This window comes from Myiozetetes cayanensis, unplaced genomic scaffold (genome assembly GCF_022539395.1).
Source record: "Myiozetetes cayanensis isolate MyiCay16 unplaced genomic scaffold, myiCay2020 scf3, whole genome shotgun sequence".
Taxonomy (NCBI): Eukaryota; Metazoa; Chordata; class Aves; order Passeriformes; family Tyrannidae; genus Myiozetetes; species Myiozetetes cayanensis.
Window position 1 is genome coordinate 42,711,158 of NW_026087521.1, and position 21,622 is coordinate 42,732,779.

The following is a 21,622-nucleotide window of genomic DNA, read 5'->3' on the forward strand; positions in this document are numbered from 1 at the left end:
AAGAAAAGTGATGCCTAACTGCATAATGTTTATAATCACTACAGCATTTCTTAAATTAAATTACTGAAATGTAAATTTCAGAATAGAATAAAAATTATTCCATTATTGAGATATTTTTAGTGAAGTAGGACAGAGAAATGTATGACTATATTTATCATAGAATGATAGAATAATTTCATCTAGAAGTACCCTGGAAGGTACCTGATCTATATCATGCTCTGAGAAGTCACAATGAAGAAAAGACTCCCAGGCTGTGCTTTCGTACTCAGTTACAGGTGCCACCAAGATAATTACTGGACAGTAATTATCAGTGTTACAGAAAGAAGTTTGAAGGGTTCTTCTCCAAAATTGATTATGTTCTAAGAATGACCAAAGGTGAGGCAAATACAAAAAAAAAAAAAAAAAAAAAAAAAAACATCTGAGACAAAGATATGAAATCACATATATGTAAGACCTCAGCATGAGGTTTGTTTCTCCAGGAAGCAACAATAAAGTACCCTTCTTATTAGTCTTCCTCCCAGTCATTACCCAACTCTTCATATTTTAGTTTAAAATGTGTGCAAATACATATTTCATTCAATTCTGAGACTTTTGTTGTGAAGTTCATTAAGTTTGTAACACAGTTCTGTTGCTCTGCTAAAATAGCAAAATTTCAAGATCAAATTCAGACTGAGCCTCCAGACATCTGGCAAACAGCTAAGCCATCTAAGAATATGGCTTTTACACCAGAACAGCTACATTTGATTGTTGTTCACATCAAAAGTCCTCTGAAACTGCTAAGTAAAACTAATAGTATTTATTCACATTAGGAATTTTGCCTTTAAACATCTGTCGAATAAAAAATGGGAAGACTCTGCTTAGGGATATTTTTCCTCTCTATGGACATCTATTACTCTCAGTCTTCTGGTGTACAGCCATAATCTCTAAAAATAACTTCAACTGCCAAATTTTCACAATGGATTAAACTTAGTGAATGTATTAAACATCTTTATATGTGACTGTGCAGAGCATACTTTTTAAATTTTTTTGCCATCTTAGAAACATTACAGCGTACTTCCTACACCTTCTTCTTGGACTTTGCAGGTTCATCATCTTCGTGTATTCCAGCTGATAATCTCTTTATTTCCCTTTAGACTTTTCTTTTTCTCCTTTTCTATTCCCTTCCACATCTTCTTGGCTCTGCTGTCAAAATAGATATACAGAACATTTTGTGCATAATTTAGTAGAGTAAAACTACATGCTCTTTCAGAAACATTTTAAGAAGTAAAAACGAGATAGAGGTTCTAATCTCTGCTTTCAAGACAGTTTTAAAATGCATTAATGTTCCTTAGAGTGTCTTGTGAATGTTTTGTAGCCTTAGTCCTTTCATGAATTTGGATGTCAGGTAATCATCATTCAGCCATTGCTGATGTTTCATAAACAATACAGCAGAGAAACAAAAAGGCCACACTCGTATAGTCTCTACTGTGTTTGTCCAGTGCTAGGATCCAAAACCTGCCTTTTGAAGTGCTCCACTATAAAGGCAGGTACACATTTTGATTTCATACCAGTACTATTGTAAAAAAATTTAGAAATCACAAGGTAGTTACAGAGGCAAAAGTACATGTCTGCAAACAAACAAAACTACTCTTTCAGTCTGCTTAACATTGATTAGAATCTTGCAAGTTTTGACTGGGCAAGTCTTACAAGCACTTTAATGTTTTCTAGGTGGGGAGAGATATGTCACTTCTCCTAAAAATACCGAATTGTAACCATTTCTCTCAGTTACCTGAGAGGTTGTTTTAAACTTAGAGATGGGTTTTGCTTGTGGATTTCTTTTTCTCCAAGCTGGTGAATTAGAAGATCCTGAAGTATATTTGCCTGTAGGGAAAAACATACATGTTGTTTCTTAATTTCAGACACAATTTCAGGAAAGACTCTTGTAGTGTGATATGTGAATTAAATATTTCATTAGCTGAAATATCAATGAATGCATCAGGTGAATCATATATCACCTCTGAAACATAAGCTATTATTAAAGACAGACTCTCTCTCTAATACTTTAAAGATCATTTGTAATATTGCAGCATTTCCATGATGCTCACAGGATCTTCCAAATGAGTTGGTTCTGCCATGGACATTGCTAGTTTTAACAACGGGAATGTTCCTGTGCTGAAGATCTTCTCAAAGGCATCAATTGTTTCTAGATTAAACTAATCCATAATCCAACCTCCTGTTTATGAAAGCACCATAATATAGTGATGTTTTAGCACATATGTTTTAGCACAATATAGCACAAGGTTATATTATGGTTTTGTGCTACACCATAGATTGTGCCTCAGAGTCTGGTGCCTAGTCACAATTAATTTTCTAGAAAATTTGATTAAAAATTAATTGTATTAATATTAATTTAATAATAATATGAGTGAGTTCCATTTTAATTCAATAACTCAAATTATTAATTTAATAATTATCCTAAAATTTTCAGTTTATACACAACATGTAAGTATTACCATAGTTTTCTGTTTGTGTCCAAAATCTCCTATTGGTGTCAGGCTGATTCTTTTGTTTTGAGCATTTTTGACCATATGATTCAGGTACTGCTGGAAAGAAAGGCAGTAAAAATGTTAATAGCTGCTCTTATGACAAAAAAGTTGATTACTATTTATTCTGAAATGCTCTATCCTTTTTTAACCTGGAAATCTGATAAAATGCACTCTTCACATTAAGAATGTCCTCTCTCTATCTCTATACCAACCTGTTCACATTTAATGAAAGAAAACATTCAGAAAAAAACCAAAAAAAGACACAGATATTTGTCCTCAAGACTAAGGAGTGATGTTGGAATTCATTTCACTCAACTTTATTCCACTTAAAGTAGGCATTACTCTGAAGGAAGTTCCTGTTACTAGAAATTAAGACAGGAAGGCACCTCAAGATGGAGATTCAATACAGCTCAAAAGATGGCTGAAACTGGCAAGACAAAATCGCTTTCTTAACTTATGATTATTTAAATTATTTACCACTGAATTTGCTGACAAAGTAACAGATGAAAAAAATACAATTATTCAGGGAAACCGTGGACACAGAATGTAGAAAGGCAAATAATGCCCAAATGACGTACAAAGCTTCTATTAGAAACATAAAAAATAAAGTTGTAAAATCAGGGTTACATTCAAAACAGATTGCCAGACAGAAAGATGCAAGACTCAGAATCCCACCTGTAGGTTTCTTGTCAAATCAATGACATAGCATGTATCATCAAGAGGAGGGTAGAGTATTTCAAAGATGGAAAAAAAGATGAAGGAAATTATCATCCTGCATGAATGGCAGGAGGAAGGGATTCAGTCCTCTGTCCAACATAATTAATGTGAAAAATAATATTAATATAAATCACAAAAATTTCTACTTTATTCAAATAGGTAAGAGAAGTTTGAATAAGACCAAAACCCTTGTTTATTCAAGATGAAAAATAACCCTAAATAATGAAAATAAATAGAAATCCATAGCAATCAAAACTCTGGTGAAATCCTAGTTGTGGAATTATACTCTGTAAAGCAAGGTCATTTTTTCATAATTTACTGGGACAATAAAAGTTGAATAAGAAACATTTCTTGAGACAAAACATAAATTCTACTGCAAAATTACTTCTTCTATTATCAGTAGTTGGAATAAACTAAGAAGTTAAAAGTGGAGGTTTTTTAACCTTAATAAAGTTTACTAAATATTTGAAAAGAATAAATCACACAAAAGATGCTGTAAAAGTGGGGAACTGTATATTTCAGCACATCAATACATCACTGCATTCATGAATTCCTGCTGTGAAGGTGACTCAATTATTGTTTGTGGATTTTCTTTCTGACAAATTGTAAATAAATCTTTATAAATCTTTACATTTCTGTCTATGAATACAGTTGAGACCTATTTGTCAAAATTATGCTTAATCAAATTTACTCATACCTGTATTTAGGCATAAATAACATATTTACCTGCAGGGACACAACTGAATGCAGCACAATACAGTCAGGCATTTTAAGAATTTTGTGTAAGCAAGAGCCCACCTGTAGATCCATTGAACTTTGGTTTTTGAGTGACTGTACGATAGACTACATATGCTGATCGTCGAGGTTCTGGAGAATTTAAATTAGTGTATCTTCCAGTTTCTTTCCCATAAGGACTGGAAGGAGCAGTTTCATCATTCTTACTTTGACCTCTTTTTTGGTACCTTGGTTTTACTTTAGGGTCCAAAGTCTGAATTCCTAAAAGTGAAAATGCAAACAAAAAGTTGTGCTATAACTCAAAATTTGACATATTGCAGAGACTAGAGGCTAGACAACAAGATTAAAAAAATGTTCTTTGTGGATAGTTCAATCCAAATATGGACTGTCCACATCTGACACTAAGAACAGAAACTAACTAGTAGTGCTAAATCATCTCACAGTTGAGTAAATAGATATGAATAAACCAGCAGTTTCCTGCAAATACCTTTGCCAGTTACTGTATTAGCTGAATTCCTTGGCTCCTCAGAAATGCATTTATTTTCTTTTACTTCCTTACAGCGATGGTTCTTTACCAGCTCAGTGTGGTTTGTCTCTGACAAATTAAAAATAACACATATTTACTTTTTTAGAAAGTAGACAATATGTTGTTATCCAAAAGTGTTGTGGTGTTTTGAAAACATAATCTCCCACTTCATACATGGGTTGTCTTGGGTGGAACATGGTTTCGCATGTTAATTATTCTGTAAGTACCATTCACCAAAATGACTCTATTTTCTCTAGCAGAAGAAATCTTGAAAGCCAACTCAAAAATTAACTCTACAGCCAAAGACCAGATCATCTTTTCTCTACACTACATAGGTGATGTGTGGACCTCTAGAACACCCGTAGTTGAGCCCATGGAGACCACCCCATGCACACCAAAGGACTCCTGGTTGAACTATGAATGATTTCTGCCTGTAGCATCTAGGTACATCCTGAACATGGGCAGTACATGAACATAACAAAATACATAATGAGGAGAATAAAATAGCAATAGCATTTGTCACATACGTAAGCTCACTTCAAAGTACAAACAGAACTTCACAAGGAAAGTTTCAGTATAAATTAACCACAGTGCTCTTCTCCTAGTCCCTTCTATTCTTCAGGAAGATGTGGCTTTGTTCTTCCTTTTCTCCCAGTAATGTAAGTAAACACTTTCAGTTTCTCTCATTTCAGGCCAGAATGTGGCAGAAATTCTCTACTTTTTCTTTAGTTTATGGGGTAGATTAAAGAAAAAAATCTGTTGTTTTTTTTTTTTCTTTTTACTCTAAAACTACCAATAAATAACCAGGTAACAATCTACCTACAATAATCAAATTGATATATATTCTACATTGACAAATAAATTCTGAAATTCTTTGGGAAAAGAATGAAGCTTATGATCAAGGTACTTCAGTGTTTGTATTTTAATTTGCTGTTTGGGACTAGTTTTTAATAAGCACACTTTATCACAAGTGCAACTATATTTTTACTGGTTCTATTAAGTCCCATGTTCTGTGAGACGCCACCTACAGTGAAATCTGTTTTACTTGACAGAAGTGGAAAGTGCATCACGTGAGCATCAAAGATTTTAGTAACTCAGGGACTAATACTGCCCACACTGAATCTAACAGAGGATGTAAACTAGCTAAAAAAGCAGAACTGAACCATAGCATACAATGACTGCTGTAATCTTGAAGAGAAAGAAATCACACTGTTAATGGAAAATTTCACTTCAGATTGGTTTCACACAAAATATATACTGCCCACCACACTTACAGAGGAACAAAAATGATCTAATATAAAAATTTGAAAACATATAATAATGAAGTACCTTTCACATTGGAATACTTGGATGCAATTCGTTCTTTTTCCCAAGGTAATGTCTCAAATCTGTTCCCATCAACAAATGTGTTCCTCTGTGTCCCAGGACCACCACCTCCTGGAGGAAAGGAGTCTCAAAAAGTTATCTACACTCAGAAGCACCCTGAGAAAGGTGAACAGTGCAGAATCTGCTTTTTATATGGTATATTTTTAGTTGAAATCAATTAAAAAAGTTCAACCAACCAAACAGATAATTCAATAAGGCCTACAAAGTTAAACAAGAAAAAAAAGCTTTAAATATGTATAGGTGTGAACAGAGATTTAATTATTGAATTGTTTCCCACTGGTAACTGTTTATATCGACATAAAGAATGTTTAAAAGACACATTTGTATATAAAGGTCACATGTTTACTGTGCAATAAAATTCTGGAGCTACAAGACCCATACCAGTTTGCTCCAAGCTAGAGCAAGTAGCCCTGGCATGGTAGTGCATCGACAATATAAGGGGAAAAAAAGAATACTACAACAATTACTACTATTTTTACCACTAATAAATATTTATGAAGAAAATGGATTGAATACCACTAAGTACTAAGTAAATTCAAGGACAATGGAGAATTCTTCAGCTTTATTGACATGATTCAATAGTGAACTCAGTGGGTCAAAACACTGTGTCTTCATCAACATCAACCAAGCTTATGCAGAGGGATCGGATCCTGTTACACAAGATACAGGACTGCAGCTTTGTTATTTCTGTGTAGGAAAACTGAAAAACATATAGCTAGGGCTAGTCTCACAAATGTAACTGTTTTTGAAAACATTTTAACTTGTGTGCATCTCTACACTTGCTTTATTGTAACTCCATAGAATCCTTTCTTTCTCAAAATTAAGTATGAAAAAAATCAATTTAATCAGTTTAAAGGATTTTTTTCAGTATAATCCTAAAATAAGCATAATACATGATCATAAACAGTGGTTTTTGATTGTTATAAATAATGGTGCAGCAAGAGAAAGAGTGTCTAGAACATAAAGAACAAAGAATAACTCAAACGTAAAGTGGTGAAGTTTAATGCATGCATCTTTGGTTATTTTATTTACCACATGATGTTCAGCAATGACAAGCTGATGCTACAGTATATTACCTCCATTGTGAAAGGATCTATGATCCTTTCTGGGAGTACTCTCTATTGGTACTCTCCTTTCTGAACTCTCTTTCTCTTTTCTTGCATTATTACATTTTGTAGGAATTGTGTTACCATCACCTGAAAAGGCAACAGAAAGAATATTTAGCTGTGGGTAAGCCCAGGGAATGGTACTGACATTCTCCTTCTCCCACCTCTATGAGCCAGTGATTAGTGCAATTTCTCTTAACCTCTCATTTCATAACCTTCTTTCTCTTTTATTGTTTGTTTGGATCCTGTCTAGTGTAACTGATGCATAACTTTCATGTTCTCTAAAATAATATCATAATTCATAGGCTAAAGAAGACTATAGCATCAAAGTAAAGACCTAGCTATAAACTACCTGCTTATTCATGAGTTTCTCACTTTCCATGAATCATATTTTTGAATCCTTACTGAATGAATTTATGGCATTTTCAAGATGCATGTAATCAGAGCAGTTAAAGCCTCAGAAAACTGAAATGAAAAACTGCTTTGGGGAAACATGTCTATCCTTTTCTCCAAATGTGTCTAATGATAAATAAACACACTTCTTAAAAGCTATGTTTATGTATTTGTTATTGATTCCCTTATCTGTAGACTAAATGTATCTATATACTTGTTAGAAATAGCTTATCAAAACTACTTTAATAACAAACATTTTAAACTTAGAAAACAGAAGAAAATAATGAAGTAACATAGTAACTATGGTAAATATTTATGAATTTGTATTTATTTGACCTTAACTATGTAGGATAAAGCCCAGCATTTGAAACAAAATGGAACTCCTCTGTTCCTTTCTTATAAAAGGGGGTATTTACTTAATCTAAATTTAGTTATAGAAAAGTTTGCACTATCACTACATTTTGCCATCTAGACACCCAAGGCAGTCAGCAGAGAGTGTAGAGCACCTCTGGCAAAGTGACTCATCTCACCTTCCTTTGGCACATCTGATGATGTGGCCTACAATAGCCCCATAAGAGTTCCTGTCCCTCTCAACTTACAACAGAGAGCCTTGACGAGAAATTAAAACTACATTCCTAACATTAGGATGGTTAAAATTAGACAACATAAATCTTGATTGTGAAGAAAAATTATACGAAAGAGCTATGTTGTGCATGCAAGGAAAGTACACATTGGCTTAATAGCCCATTTCTACCTTTTCCCTTTACAATTGATGCAGGTAGTCACAAAAGAGCAACTATATATTTATCTATGTATCTAATCTATATCTATATATCTATATGGTAAAAATTAGTGAAGTGGTTTGGCTATATGCTTAGAAATACAAATATGTTCTTTGTAATGTTTTATTTTCACTAAATTTAAAAAGAGGGAAAGAGGTGCAAACTATGTAATAGGTTTGCCCTGTTACAGCCCTTTTAAAAGTGGTAAACACAGTTCAAGGAAATTAAAAGTACTTGCCTTTCTGCAAGTTTTGTTCAGCAGCTTCCAAGGGTAGTAGCTCATCTTGCCAAGGTGAAGACACAGCTTTTGTTGATTGGTGTTTGTGAGGGTTCTGAATCCCATAATACTCTCCTAAACATGCCCCAAGAGGGGGGGGGAAAGGCCCAAAGATTACTGTATTGGCAGCATTGCTGTTTGGAAAAGAGTGACTAATTTCATATTTACCAGATTTATAGCATATATCCCTTATTGCTCTTTCCTCTTCAATATCTGCAACAGTCTTGGGCCTCAAGTTAGAAACATCTGTAGGAAATATTTGCAAAAGATTACAAGATAACTATACAAATATCTTCAATATTTCTTAATAATCAAATACCATAATTACTTTCATTTCTGTCATTGGTTATTTTTGTTTCTGTCTGCAACCTCTGCTTCCAGACAAAAAAATGGCTCCTCAACATTAGGTATTTTCATGTACAGTGGAATTGCTGTTAAAGCATATATTAAGAAGCAAATGTTTGTTCATTTCAAACAATTCAAGAGCATCTCCAGTATTCATTTTCAAAATAATCCTTCATTTACACCCAAAAACCGAAAAGGAAATCTGATTCAAAATGTCACCAGAGAGTGCTTGTCACAAAACATCTGCCAAAAGTTACTATTCTATAATGTCTGCTAGCAGAGCTGGTGAAGTGAGTGCTCCTTAACTCTCTCAGTTAAGGCTCTGAAGATTACCAAAGCCCTGCCTTCTATATTGTTTGAGTTAATGTGGCATATTCAGACTGAAAACGTTAGGAAGCAGTACAGCAATTTGCTGAGTGCACACCTGAGAACAGGTCATTCTCTTACTTTTCACTCTCCAGGAAAGTGCAATTTGTTCCTTGCCTGTGAATCTCATATCTCTGAGATACAGTCAAACATTCAACTATATTAACATATATATATATATATATACACACATAAACATTCAGTCAAACTAGTGAAGAGTTTTACATGGATTCTCTTCACTAGATTTAAGAATAACTTCCTCTAAAAAAATTAGACTGCTTGTGGAGTTTAGTAAATCAGTTGATGAAATTATGTTGAACTCACACAACTATCTTTTGTAAAAAACCTTCACCTTCAGTGATGAGTGTGTACAGCCCTTGTTCAAAAATTTGTTTCCCAGAAAAGAAGTAACTTCTAAGCTTGTAATTTCATCCCAAACTTTTGATGAGTTTTTGATGGCCATCTGAATTGTGGATTGCATTTTAAACTTTATTTAATAAAAAAAAGGTATGTGAATTATACCACTATTGAAATATATACTAAAAAATACAAGGGAGTTAGAAAAAAATGTCTTGAACACATCTGGCAATAATCAGTTTCAACATTTTAAGGATTAGCTGAAAACTACTTGTCAACAACTCCTTTACAAAAATGTAGTGGTTATTATAATAAATCAGTTGTGAAGTGCATTGCAAGAGTTGACAAAAGCCATTTAACTTCCTTATAAAAGAAAGAAAAAAGACTGTATACTGTTCTCTTCATCTCCATCGTCCTCTTCATCATCCTCTTCATCACTGAGGTTTATAATCAATGGAGGATGAATTGGTAATAAAATATTCTCTTGATTTCTGAGTGAGTCTTGACGAAGGGCTGGAAACAGAATCCCTCCTTGGATATCCTGTTTTAATGGGACATCTGCAAACAAGAACATTAGACGTACTTTGTTAGGAGTGAACTACAATATCACATCCACATTCACACTAGCAGGTATACTTTTGACATCCTTATTAGGACTAGGTATTTTCTTGTGCAGAGGTTGGCAAGAGAACACCTTCCAACTCCAGAAAGTAGGAAAAACATAGTAACTAGCTCCTCTGAATGGACAGAGGAGGCACGGCTGAATAGACTTTTGAAGGAACATTTTTATCACTAAGTTATTTTAAAAAGGCTGCTTATCTCTTCCAGCTGGTGGATAGATTAATTTGAGTCAGCAACCTTCTTTCTTCCAATCCCTTTTAAGACATTTACAAGATAGAGAAATGCGTGATTAATCATTCCTGGATTGAAGTGAGTGAGTGAGTTTAGGATCCCACCTATGAAAATATTTTAAACATGCTGAATAACAGGCAAGTTGTATCAGCTCCATGGTATCTGTTTTGAAGAATTTAGCAATGCTAAGCACAGAATTGCCCATTTTAAACTTGCAGACATTTTTTTTTCCTATCAACTCTCTTTACTAGGTACAAAATGTAGATTTTTACAAGGAATATGTATTTCACAAAAATAATTTACACTTATTTAGAAGAAAATCAGAAAATATATTATTAGGAATTTATCTCTATATATAATGTTTGCACCAAAATGGGTTCGGTACTGGGATAACATATTCCAACAGCCAGGAAATGCAATGGACTGAAAAGATAAATGATGTAAAATGCTGAGTCTCTCTGTACTGTTCGAGCTGACCTATTTGCAACTATAGATACAATCAGGATTCTGTGCATTATATTAAAATATTGAAGTTGGATATATTTTCCAGTTTAAAAGAAAGTGTGGGCATTTTTCTATTATTCCAGTTGTTGTTATTCTTGTGCATCTCTTGCTTGCCTATGAGCAGCATGTATATCATATTAAACCCATTTTAATAACACTATTGCAGATCAGATTTGTTGCATCTCATGTAAGAAATATGAAAGATAAAACAATGACTTCACAGTGCCTTTTTCACTGTCCAGAACAGGATATTATTAGCTCCAAGTAGTAAAAGCCAAAACAAAATTAAATTAATTTAACAACATTTCTAAGTATTAGCAAAAATAAATGCAGGTTTAGTATTTGCAATGTGGAGCAAACAGCCTTTGAATTTGTACATAATGCAATAAAAAGTCAAAGAATTGTGTCTGTTTTCTAGTTCTGGTTGCTGGATGTTGCCCATAGTGCCTCTTGGGCATAGTCTGTGAACCCTCACCACACTTAAAAGTGGGGCTACCCTGTGTAAGTGGGAACTGTGCTAAAAGCAATATGGGCACTCAGAGAAACAGCACCCAAGTTCTTGTTTTGGTCCTGTGTGGTTAGTTAAGCTGCACATGCCCAGATATGACACTCTATGTTTTTCTGAGGGAATTTCAGGAACACAAGGTTTCATGTTGACTTGCTCCCCTCACTCCTGCTTCTTGGTTCTTTGCTCTGGACTCTTACACTGTCTTGGGTTCCAGCTGTCTACCAGGACTCCTGATAGTCAAGAGCTCCTCTTAGAGAAGGCTGAGGGAAAAAACCCAACTTGTAATGGTGGGGGTTTCCACAAAGAAGTGTGCTGCCTTACACACTATTACTGTACTTCAGCAGCATGCAATCAATATTCAAGCCTGAACATTTTATTCAAAACAATGAACTGGAAATATATCTGCACACACAGCACTGTAATCTGATGTTACCTCTTCAAGGGTCGTCTCATCCATACAACATGTTCTGCTCTATCAACAAATATTGCTATTAGTGTCCCTATGAACCTCCTCCCCCACCACATACGCTACTTTTAATTTGTCTTAAATGATTACCTGCATACTGACCACTTTAACTGTGAGAGAGATCTATCAAAAATACAAGTTAAGCAACATTTTTACTCCAAGGATCTCAGCACCTAAATTGCCATTTGTGACTTCATCTTTCATGTCACTAAGAAGATTCGTAACAGGGATTACTTTTCAGTCTTTTCCCTGCTGAAGGGAGAGAGCAAAAAAGGGGGAGAAACAATCCCCCCTTCGCGTAGTTCTTCTTTCTCCTCCGGCTGCCAGTTTTGACCTTGGAAGTCCCTTATTTCTTCGCTGGAATTTCTCTGCAGCGGTTTTTCGTCCAGGCAACCAGTCTTCTAAAGTTTTTTTTCTTCACTCTCTTACAAAAGAGAAGGGGGTGCTTCAGTGCCACACCTGCCCCTGGCCCAGGGCCGGGAGAGGAGGGGGCCTGGCCCTCCTTGGGCCCGCTGCCTTTTCTACATGGCTGCTGCCCCTAATTTTAACTGCGCAATCTACCTTCTCTTCCGTTTTCTTAAAGATGTAATTAGCAAAGGTGTTACTGAAAATTTTAATTGACTTCTTGTCCGGAAATTCACCTGGACAAAACCATTCTCAGCCCCAGGGGCTGGCTGGCTGGGCAAAACCACAACATTCACCATGGTCAATTTCTTGACCTTATTATATATTACATAAGCACTGAAAGTAAATGCTGGGAGCACATTTTTGTCTATTTCCTTACTCTAATGAACAAATTGCTGAGAAAATATTTTTACTCACTGTTACTTGGTGGCAAATAAAGTCCATTTATATTACGAGGTTTTCTGTGAAAGAAGTCACAGCTTATCCTCCTACAGCCTACGGGCTCTGTCTCCCAGAAACAGGAGAACTTGCTGTAGTTTTGCTGCCAGAGAAAACAGTTTTCAGGTATTGCAAGTATAACAGTCAAAAATAGACTAAATCAATTAGCACAATGCGAACACTGGACTGAGCATATGACAGTTCACACTGCTGTAAACATATGACCAAGATTTTGTGGGACTATGTTCTGATAGTTTACAACATTTCAAATTATCCTGAAAGTTATCTTAAGTTCCATATAGGTCTAAAGTTATCTTGAGTTAGGTCAAACAGGTTTTGATGATGTAAAACCCTTCCTAGATTAGAAGAGGAGTAAGGCAGTCTACTTAGTTTACTGCAGACTTTTCATGAGATAGTGGGAAGAAAAAAAATCTATTAGTCACTTAATTGACATGTGGTTGAGTTTTCTTTCCTGTTCATTGGGAAAATCAGATCAATCTCCAATTAAATGTGCTGTACAAGTGCAAATCTTACACTAGTACTGTCTTACTATTAAAAGACATGGGTCTATGGGGAAATGTGGGGTAAGAAACAAAACTCAGAAAGATTCCCAACAAAAAATTAAAAAGAAATGGAAATTGACACTATGAGACTGTTGCAATCACACTGCTCACCATCTTTCAGCTGTTTTTATAGATAACAAACAAAAGCCTAATGGGAATAATAACTCTTTACATGGATTTGATTAATTATTGTTTCTTTACTCATACATACACTGCTGATCTTTCTCTGTTGATCAATGTAGCACCAGCCAAAATGTCTGCATAAAACTGCAGAGATAGTACTTTCATGACAAATCACTTTTGTTAGAAATACATAAAATTATTGTTCTATATCACTGTCTTATTAAAGTTTACAGTTTTTAGCATCATCTCTGATGGTGCAATTCATTTATCCTTATAAGATGAGGTACCCTTCTCAAGCATATGATAAACTCGTAATTTCAAAGAGGCAAGTGCTCATGAACATTACCCTGGATATGTAAACTCAGGTTTATACCCTGGATGTGAATGGCATCTCAGCTGAGACCTGTAAATGCCAGGTTGGCAGTTACTTCTGAATTATTTTTTTGTGTCATTTTTTAAACATAAACAAAGCCACACTTGAAAATATTAGAATATTGGGAGGTAGGTTTCTCCCAGTTCCAGATATTAACAGCTTTGTCTAGGAGCAACATCTCCAAAACTTTTGGAATGTAGTCACTACAACTGGGCCATCCCATGAGACACACTGGGATCTGGAGTCAAAGCCCATCTCCCTGGCATTAACCCCTAAATCACTGACCCTTAAAAATGGATGCAATAACCAGGAGCCCATACCCACCCCCAGATTTTACCAGGTGGAATGTAAGTATTTCTTTGAATTAAAGCTATGCTATCAGCTGTCGGGAAAATCATCATCTTATCCTGAAAGCAGTAGTTTTCCTTCAAATACTGGACCTTCAGATGAAATGAAACTCAGATGGACAGTGTAGCTAAAACAAAAGATAGCTGAGTGAAGCATGTGGTACCTTCTCCATGTGGTTGAACTGTTGAACTGAACTGAAAGCAGTTGTTAGCCAGGATGGAATGTTACATTTTGACAGTTGCCAACTGCTCCTCTAGCTTGGGACATCAGCATGATGCTGCTACATGATCTGTCCAGGCTGAACATCTTCCTTTATCTCCATTGTTTCCAAAAATGTATAGAAAAACTGTTTCAAAGTGTCTCCCATTCTAGTGCTTCCTTAGTGTAAAATGGAAAAAAAAAAACAAACAAACCAACAAACAACAAACATTTAGTGGTGCTTAAATAATACCCAACTTCTTGTTGATGGAACTATGGTCTTGGAAACAAATCTTTGACACCACAAAGATACCACAGCCTGCTGGGCAACAGCAGCCAGAGAGAGGAGTGAGAGTTTATGTAGGAACCCTTAGGACCAAGCTCAGGGAAGGAGAGGGAGAAGGGACTCCTGGCACTGGAGCAGATTCTCTCCTGCAACCCACGGTGCAGACCATGGGGAGGCACCTGTGCCCCTGCGGCCCATGGAAGTCCACGGTGGAGCAGAGATCCACCCGCAGCCCGTGGAGGGCCCCGCACCGGAGCAGGTGGGTGTACCCTAAGGAGGCTGTGACCCTGCGGAGAGCCCGCGCTGGAGCAGGCTCCTGGCAGGACCTTGGACCCATGAAGGGAGGAGTGGGAGCTGCGGCGGGGCAAAGCGAAGCTGTCCCTTGGCCTGGGCCGGGCAGGAGCCACCAGGGAGCGGGCCGCGCCGCCGCCCCTCGGCCGCTGCGCAGCGCGCCAGGCGGCGGCGGGCGGACTCCATTTCCCGTGGCGCAGCGCGGCCGGCGCGGCGCAGACGCGCTGCGGGAGCGGCCGCGGCCATGAGGCGGCGGAGCGCGGTGCAGCGCAAGGTGCCCTGTCTGTTCGTCACCGAGGTGAAGAAGGAGCCGTCGGCCAAGAGGGAGCGCCAGGTGCCCGGGGCGGCAGGGGACGGGGGAGCGGGAGGCAGGCGGACGGGGCTGGGCACGGAGGAAATCGCTGGGCCGCGTGTTGTCACAGCACCGACCGAGTCAGGGCCGCCCGGCCACTGCTGAGTGGCGACAGGTTGGGCTGCAGGTTCTGAGCGAAATGCACGGTAGCGGTTCTGCCCCTGAAATGCAGGGAAGAAGGGCTGTTTGGGTGCCGTTTCAGCTCAGCCCCACGCATTTCCTGACAGGTACATCCAGGTGTTGGCCCTGATGTTGTGCTTGCTTTTTCTAAGTGAAGGCCGCTCCTACGTGACCTCACTGGGAGCCTATGTAAAACCACCCTGCCATCCCCGCCTGTGGGCCTCGTAGGGAAAAAAAGGAGCTTGTCTATTTTTTTGTTTTGTTTTGGTTTTTTGTTTGTTTTCGTTTTGTGGTCGAAGGAATATCAGGCTTATGACAGAATAATTAATTTGAGGCTGCGAGACGTGGACAGGTTGGGGTGGCATTCACCTGACCAGCTGGAGATCTCCAGCTTTTGTTTCCTGGTTTTAGTAGCAGCTGCGTAGTGAACTTGAATCCAGCTGGGTGACTCACTCCCATTGGCGATTGACTTCTGGACCAAAGAGCTGCAATGGTTGCCAAAAGGACAGTAATGTAATTGTTCAGCTCAGAGTACCAGCACCATCAATAATGGTCATGTAAGGGTACATCCCTACACTGTTGTTCCTTCATACAGGAAAAGTGAACAGGGTATTAGATCTGGAACTGGCACACACTATTTTGGGTTTTTTTTACAAAGTTCAGGCAAGGATAAAATGTGGTTATGACTGGTAGGGAAGAAAGGAAGTGGTAGTGCTGATAAAACCAATGGGATTGTTTTGTCACTACCCTGAAATTTTTCTTTATCATGTAGTCTTCATAAAATCTTTATATATGCTGTAATGGTTACTGATTTATAACTAAAATACAAAACAGACATGTAACAAAAGCTTGTAGAAAGTTCTTATTTTATGAATTCTACAGTCTGCGTCAAGACTTCTGCAAGACAAGGACTTGCTTTGTGTCCACTGAAAAAGACAGTGCCCGGCTTAAAAGATAAAGTTGACTGGGGAGAGAAGAAGGAAGGATGAGGATTGTAGAGCATAAGATTTGAATCCAAACACAACTGCTTGCATGCTTGTAGTGAAACTGTTAGAGAAGCTGTAAAATCCTACTAGAAATTTCTATTAGTTGGCTGTTTGTTTCAGATCCACAGATCATGTATTTCTTTGCTCTTTTGAAGCGCAGAAGTATTTCATTGATAGCACTGATACTAAGTATTTAGTATCAGGATTCTTTGGCCACCATTCTTTTGACCACTGCTCTGTGTATTGCACTAACGTGGTGCTATTGACTCTCATCTCCAAACTGAAAGTTCGGGAGAGCTAGTCATGAGGAATTTCTATTGCCATTCTAATACAGGAAAGCACATCTTAAACTATTGCAGCGTTGGACTGGAACCCTTCTAGTTTATATGCCCTATTTAAAGTGGAAAGCAAAATCATCTTTAAATAGTAATCAAGAATGGGAAAGGGGGAGAGAATTAGCAAACAGATTGCCTTGGTTGTCCTGTCTTAGAGCATTTTCCAAACTCTCAAGTTCTGAAGAAACAAGGGTGTGTGTCGATAAGTGTTAGATATCAGTAGAAGTCAACTGTAAGGAGCCCTATGAGAGCAAGGCAATAACGTAGCCACTTGTCTTCTTTTCAGCCATTTAAAGTTTTGGCAACTGAAACTATATCTGGAAAGGCGTTAGCAGCAGATATACACAATGCAATTCCTACTGAAAAGGTGGACGGAACGTGCTGTTACGTAACTACATATAAAGGTAATAAGGAAGACCCGTATGCAGATTCCTCATGCTGACTAGAAGCCTTACTTTACTTAGTTTCTACTGTCATGGTATGATGTTTATTTACAGCTGTTTTGAATTCAGCTGTCATGAAGCATCTTGACCACAAAGTAATAGTTACTGTAGACTTAGGAGGTGTTTCTGACAGGTGTTACAGATTTTAGTCTCTAAAATACATGAAGTATGGTTTAAGTGAACATGACAATCCAGGAACTATTCCAGTTTTAAAATGTCCTAGTAGTAAGTCTTCCTTGCACACTGGGACTTGTATAACAGTGTCTAATTTCCTTGGGGAGGATTAATAGAATTATGGAGTTGGGGTGGAAATGAGAAGACTGTGATTTACTGTATCACTGGGGTTCTTGCCTTTCCCTGAAATTGTAAGAAACTTTGTATTACAGTAGGCAAGACTATATCTAGAATCTAAAATAGATTTTTAGATTCACATACTGTAATTTATGGCTTTAAGTAGCAGATTAGGATATAAAATTTCTCTAGTGGCAATTGACAATTCTTGCCTGTTACACAGTTGATTTCAGTACTCTGCAGGGTGTGGTTACCTCAGTAACCTGCTGGTTTTCTCTCTCTGGAAACTCTAGGGCGACCCTATCTGTGGGCCAGGCTGGACCGAAGACCCAACAAACAAGGCGAAAAAAAGTTTAGACAATTCTTGCATTCACTGAAAGATTGCAAAGGTCTGTGAAGATTTCTTTCCTTCTTTTTGGCCAAGTAAGTTAGCCAGTTGGAAAAATTAGTCTAACACAGGAAATGTCAGTGATCCTGCTCCAATTTGTTTAATGTCACTCTTTACTTTGAGAGAGCTTTAAACTAGAATAGGTAGCTGTTTTTTTACTCTTAGTTAGTTTTTGAACTTGTAAACTACTTGAAGGCTACATGCTTCTTTAAACCATCCTAATTGTAGACAACTTGAGTGCGACAGATGTTGGTGCTTGTATGAAGTAACTGGGACTACTGTCTGTAAAACAAGGTTTAGATCAATGATATTTTAATAATTGCATTGAAAAACAACCAAAGCAAAACTGACTAACAGTTTGCTGAAAACTAAACGTCACATTTCTGTGTCTAGAATTTGAATGGAATATTGAAGAGGATTTCAAGCCTGTTCCAGATACCTGGATTCCAGCAAAGGACTTAGAGTTCTCTAATGGCAATCCTTTGCCTGATGAAAATGGACATATGCCAGGTACCTATGATGCAGCACAGGTGAAACTGGGGGAGTGGGTGAGGGTGTGTGAATTTTGAAAAGAATTAGAATTAGTTCCAGTTAAAAATAGTAGTTAATGTATTAAAGAAAAAAGAATTGTAATGTCATTCATTCACTATCCGGGAAGGCATAATTGTCACTTTTTTTTTTTTTTTTAATGCATGTACAGGTCTAGTGCACACTTAGTAACTTGAGATGTTTACTTTGGTAAAATGCAGTGTTTTCTCATAGGTTGGGTGCCTGTGGATAAAAATAACAAGCAGTATTGCTGGCACTCATCTGTTATAAATTATGAAGCTGAAATAGCACTGGTATTGAAACGCCATGCTGACCCAGGGCTTCTGGAAATCAGTCCGGTGCCATTATCAGAACTTCTAGAACAAACATTGGAGCTTATTGGGACTAATATTAATGCAAATCCATATGGTAAGTTTGTATGGTCTGTGCTTAAATACTTTTTCTGTTTAGTGCTATTTTTGAGTGAAAACTATGCATTTTCTTTGTGTAAATTTTTTTTAAAAGTTCTCTGGTAGCAACCTTCTTAGAAGAGAGAGAAAGGGCTAGGTGAAGAAAGCCATCCAAAAATACCTTAGAAAGCTTAGTTGTCATGGAACCTAGTTATCTCTATTAAACCTCAGTTGCTATAAAAATGCTTTGCTTTAGTCTTTCAAAAAATAATTTGACTGGAAAAGCTGTTTTAAATATTACTATTAAGATACTAAAATAACTTTAATATTGTTTCTTGGTGCCTTTTCTTCACTTTTATTACTTGCTCTTCTGATGCTGTTTAGTCCTTCGAAGTAGAAAATTTTATTCAACCATTTTTAGAGCCCCTAGACTTAGTCATAAGTTGCAGTTTTTAAATTATGAAAAAGGAATTTTTTTTTAAGGAAATGTAATTTAAGCTAAATTTTGGTTGTGGCTTCTTCCTTTAAAAGCCTTGTAACAAAAAATCATTTGGGTATGAGCACAAGTGAGTTCTAATGTCAGAGCTTTGCTGTCAGGATAACTTGCAAGGATAGTCATATCTGGTCTAAGCATTTTCCCAGTATGTAAAAAGAACTGCAACAAAAAAAATCTAGTAGCTGTATTCTTAGATGAAGATTTGTGTTGAACAGTCAGTGAGGAGGAAATGCAGTTGTTAACAGCCTGGCTTAAGTATTCATCCATATTCATGAGAAGGTGTGCCAGATTTTCTGGAACTAAGATGTTTGTGCCATTGACTGTGATCTGAAGTGTGAAAACTAGCCAGTAGCAGTATGGTTACTGAGGAGGTGACCACAAGGACAAAACATACAACTGTATAAATCTCTGTGTCATGTTTATTTTATTCAAAGGAGGAGGAGATTTTAATAAATAATTATAAATTAAAACGTGAGGATAGACAGCTGCATTTGATACTTAAAAATACACTTAACTGTTTTGTTAAAGGCAGGATGATGTTGTAGTATCTAATAGAAAGCTACAGAGTAGTTTTAAGAGAGTCACAGTAACAAATATGAGAAAAATTTTAAGGTATCATGTGTTAACTACCAGGAATACATTTGTTTCTTTAAACATAGGATTAGGAAGCAAGAAGCACCCTGTACATCTTCTGGTACCACATGGAGCATTTGAAATAAAGAATCCACCTACTTTAAAGCCAAATGACATACGGTCTTGGTTTGAAAGCTGCAGTGAGGGTAAAGCTGAAGGAATTGTGTGGCACTGCCATGATGGGTGTTTAATCAAGGTAAATATAGGGATAGACCTGTGAAAAACACTGCAATAATTCACAGTATGAGAAGTATTGTGAAGTACTCATTTTTTGTGTCTTTTCCAAGTTTTTTATTAAAAAACGTTCTCCATCAAATGAGATGAGAGTAGAATTAGTTAAGCCACTGAATCACTGCAATGATGACATTGAACACTTTCATTCCCAACGTTATGCTAACAAAGTAGTTGAGAACATAGTATTTTCTTGCCTCTCTGTATAGGAATCATTAATTTTAAAGCTTAATTATTTTATTTAAAAATTAATTTATTGTATTGATGACTTATGGAACAAGTATTATTAATAAGAATGTGGTTTTTTGTAATTAGCACATTTGTGTTATTTCTGAAACTGTAGACGACACTTTGGTTCTGGTTTGTCTTCTGTGTGTCGTTGTTGCTCATATTATTCAGAAAACTGATTAATGGTTTTAAGTGCCCTAATGCAGAGGATCCTAGAATCTGCACATACCCACACACCCCCTAAGCTGGAAGTTGTTGTGTTGCTCTATCAAAATTGCTGAACTGATCTTCTTTCTTTTTATTTTAGCTCCATCGCCATCATCTTGATTTACCCTGGCCACTTGCAGAGACATACCTGAATTCTCAGCCTGTTGTAATTTCTTTTAATAGAAGTAAATATGAATGTGACTTTGAACCAAAGAGTTTGTTTCACCATTTCTCAAACTTAGATGGTCAAAGATTTGACAGACTCAAAGATGTAAAGTTTGATGCTTAAAATGATTTTCTGCTTTTAAGTTGATTGTCCTGTGTGCTGCATTCCTCTTACCTGTGTCTACCACAGAATTCTTAAGAAATAATCTTCTAGCTTAGGCAACAGCCCAAGTACTGTACTATTTTAAGTCTGTCTTAAATGACTAATTTTAAATAATAGAGATCTGACAGCCAGAGCAGAGTTCTATCTTCCAGCATGTTTACTTTCTTTTCTGAAAAATCCTTTTTTGAACACATTTCTGGAAACTGTCAACATTAAGTGTAAGAAGTATGTTTATCACTGGTTGGTCCTAAAAGCTTAGCCAATGAACGCAATCACATGGAAAAGTCACACAGGTTGCACTTCTAAAAGTATAACTGTTATGACACTATTATATATAGGATTCTGATTTAGGATCTAGTTTCTTTACAGTAAAGAACATATTTCTGATGGGACCAGAATTTGTCTAAAATTTGATAACTTTTTTTTAAAGTAGTAACAGTTTATTATAGGGCAAAACTTTTCCCTGTATTATTTAACATAAACATTATGCTATTACTTGAAACCCCAATTACCCTCTATCCTGTAGGCACTTCGACTATTTTGGGACAAAAAGAGTAAATAATAGAAAGTATACTAGTTTTATTTTGGAGATCCTTAGTACTTGGAGAGAGACATGGCTTAATAATTTTCATTTACAACTGCATCTCAATTAAGAAACTTCGTCAAGGGCATATTAAGTACAATAAAGCATATAAATAATAAAGGTGAGACTGAATGATTTTTTGAGTTGGCTTTATTTTGTGTCTCCTATAAAAGTATACATCCAGCTATATAAA

General features: G+C 36.7%; 2 protein-coding genes across 2 annotated transcripts; one reads left to right on the plus strand and one right to left on the minus strand.

Moving 5' to 3' along the window:
- Nucleotides 1-1,119: 1,119 nt before the first annotated feature.
- On the minus strand, nucleotides 1,120-14,916 carry CUNH12orf50 (chromosome unknown C12orf50 homolog). The gene is made up of 12 exons (XM_050324829.1): nucleotides 14,759-14,916; nucleotides 12,668-12,843; nucleotides 9,909-10,073; nucleotides 8,616-8,693; nucleotides 8,409-8,522; nucleotides 6,966-7,085; nucleotides 5,833-5,940; nucleotides 4,465-4,572; nucleotides 4,041-4,238; nucleotides 2,493-2,582; nucleotides 1,769-1,860; nucleotides 1,120-1,182 (listed from the first exon to the last, which is right to left on the minus strand). Exons 1-12 carry the CDS (start codon nucleotides 14,914-14,916, stop codon nucleotides 1,120-1,122), a joined length of 1,470 nt encoding a protein of 489 aa, XP_050180786.1.
- Nucleotides 14,917-15,075: 159 nt separating this feature from the next.
- Nucleotides 15,076-21,564, plus strand: CUNH12orf29 (chromosome unknown C12orf29 homolog). Its single transcript, XM_050323770.1, has 7 exons — nucleotides 15,076-15,204; nucleotides 16,950-17,067; nucleotides 17,691-17,786; nucleotides 18,179-18,295; nucleotides 18,548-18,742; nucleotides 19,879-20,048; nucleotides 20,619-21,564. The coding sequence occupies exons 1-7, from the start codon at nucleotides 15,115-15,117 to the stop codon at nucleotides 20,805-20,807; spliced, it is 975 nt and encodes a 324-aa protein (XP_050179727.1). The 5' UTR covers nucleotides 15,076-15,114; the 3' UTR covers nucleotides 20,808-21,564.
- Nucleotides 21,565-21,622: the final 58 nt, after the last annotated feature.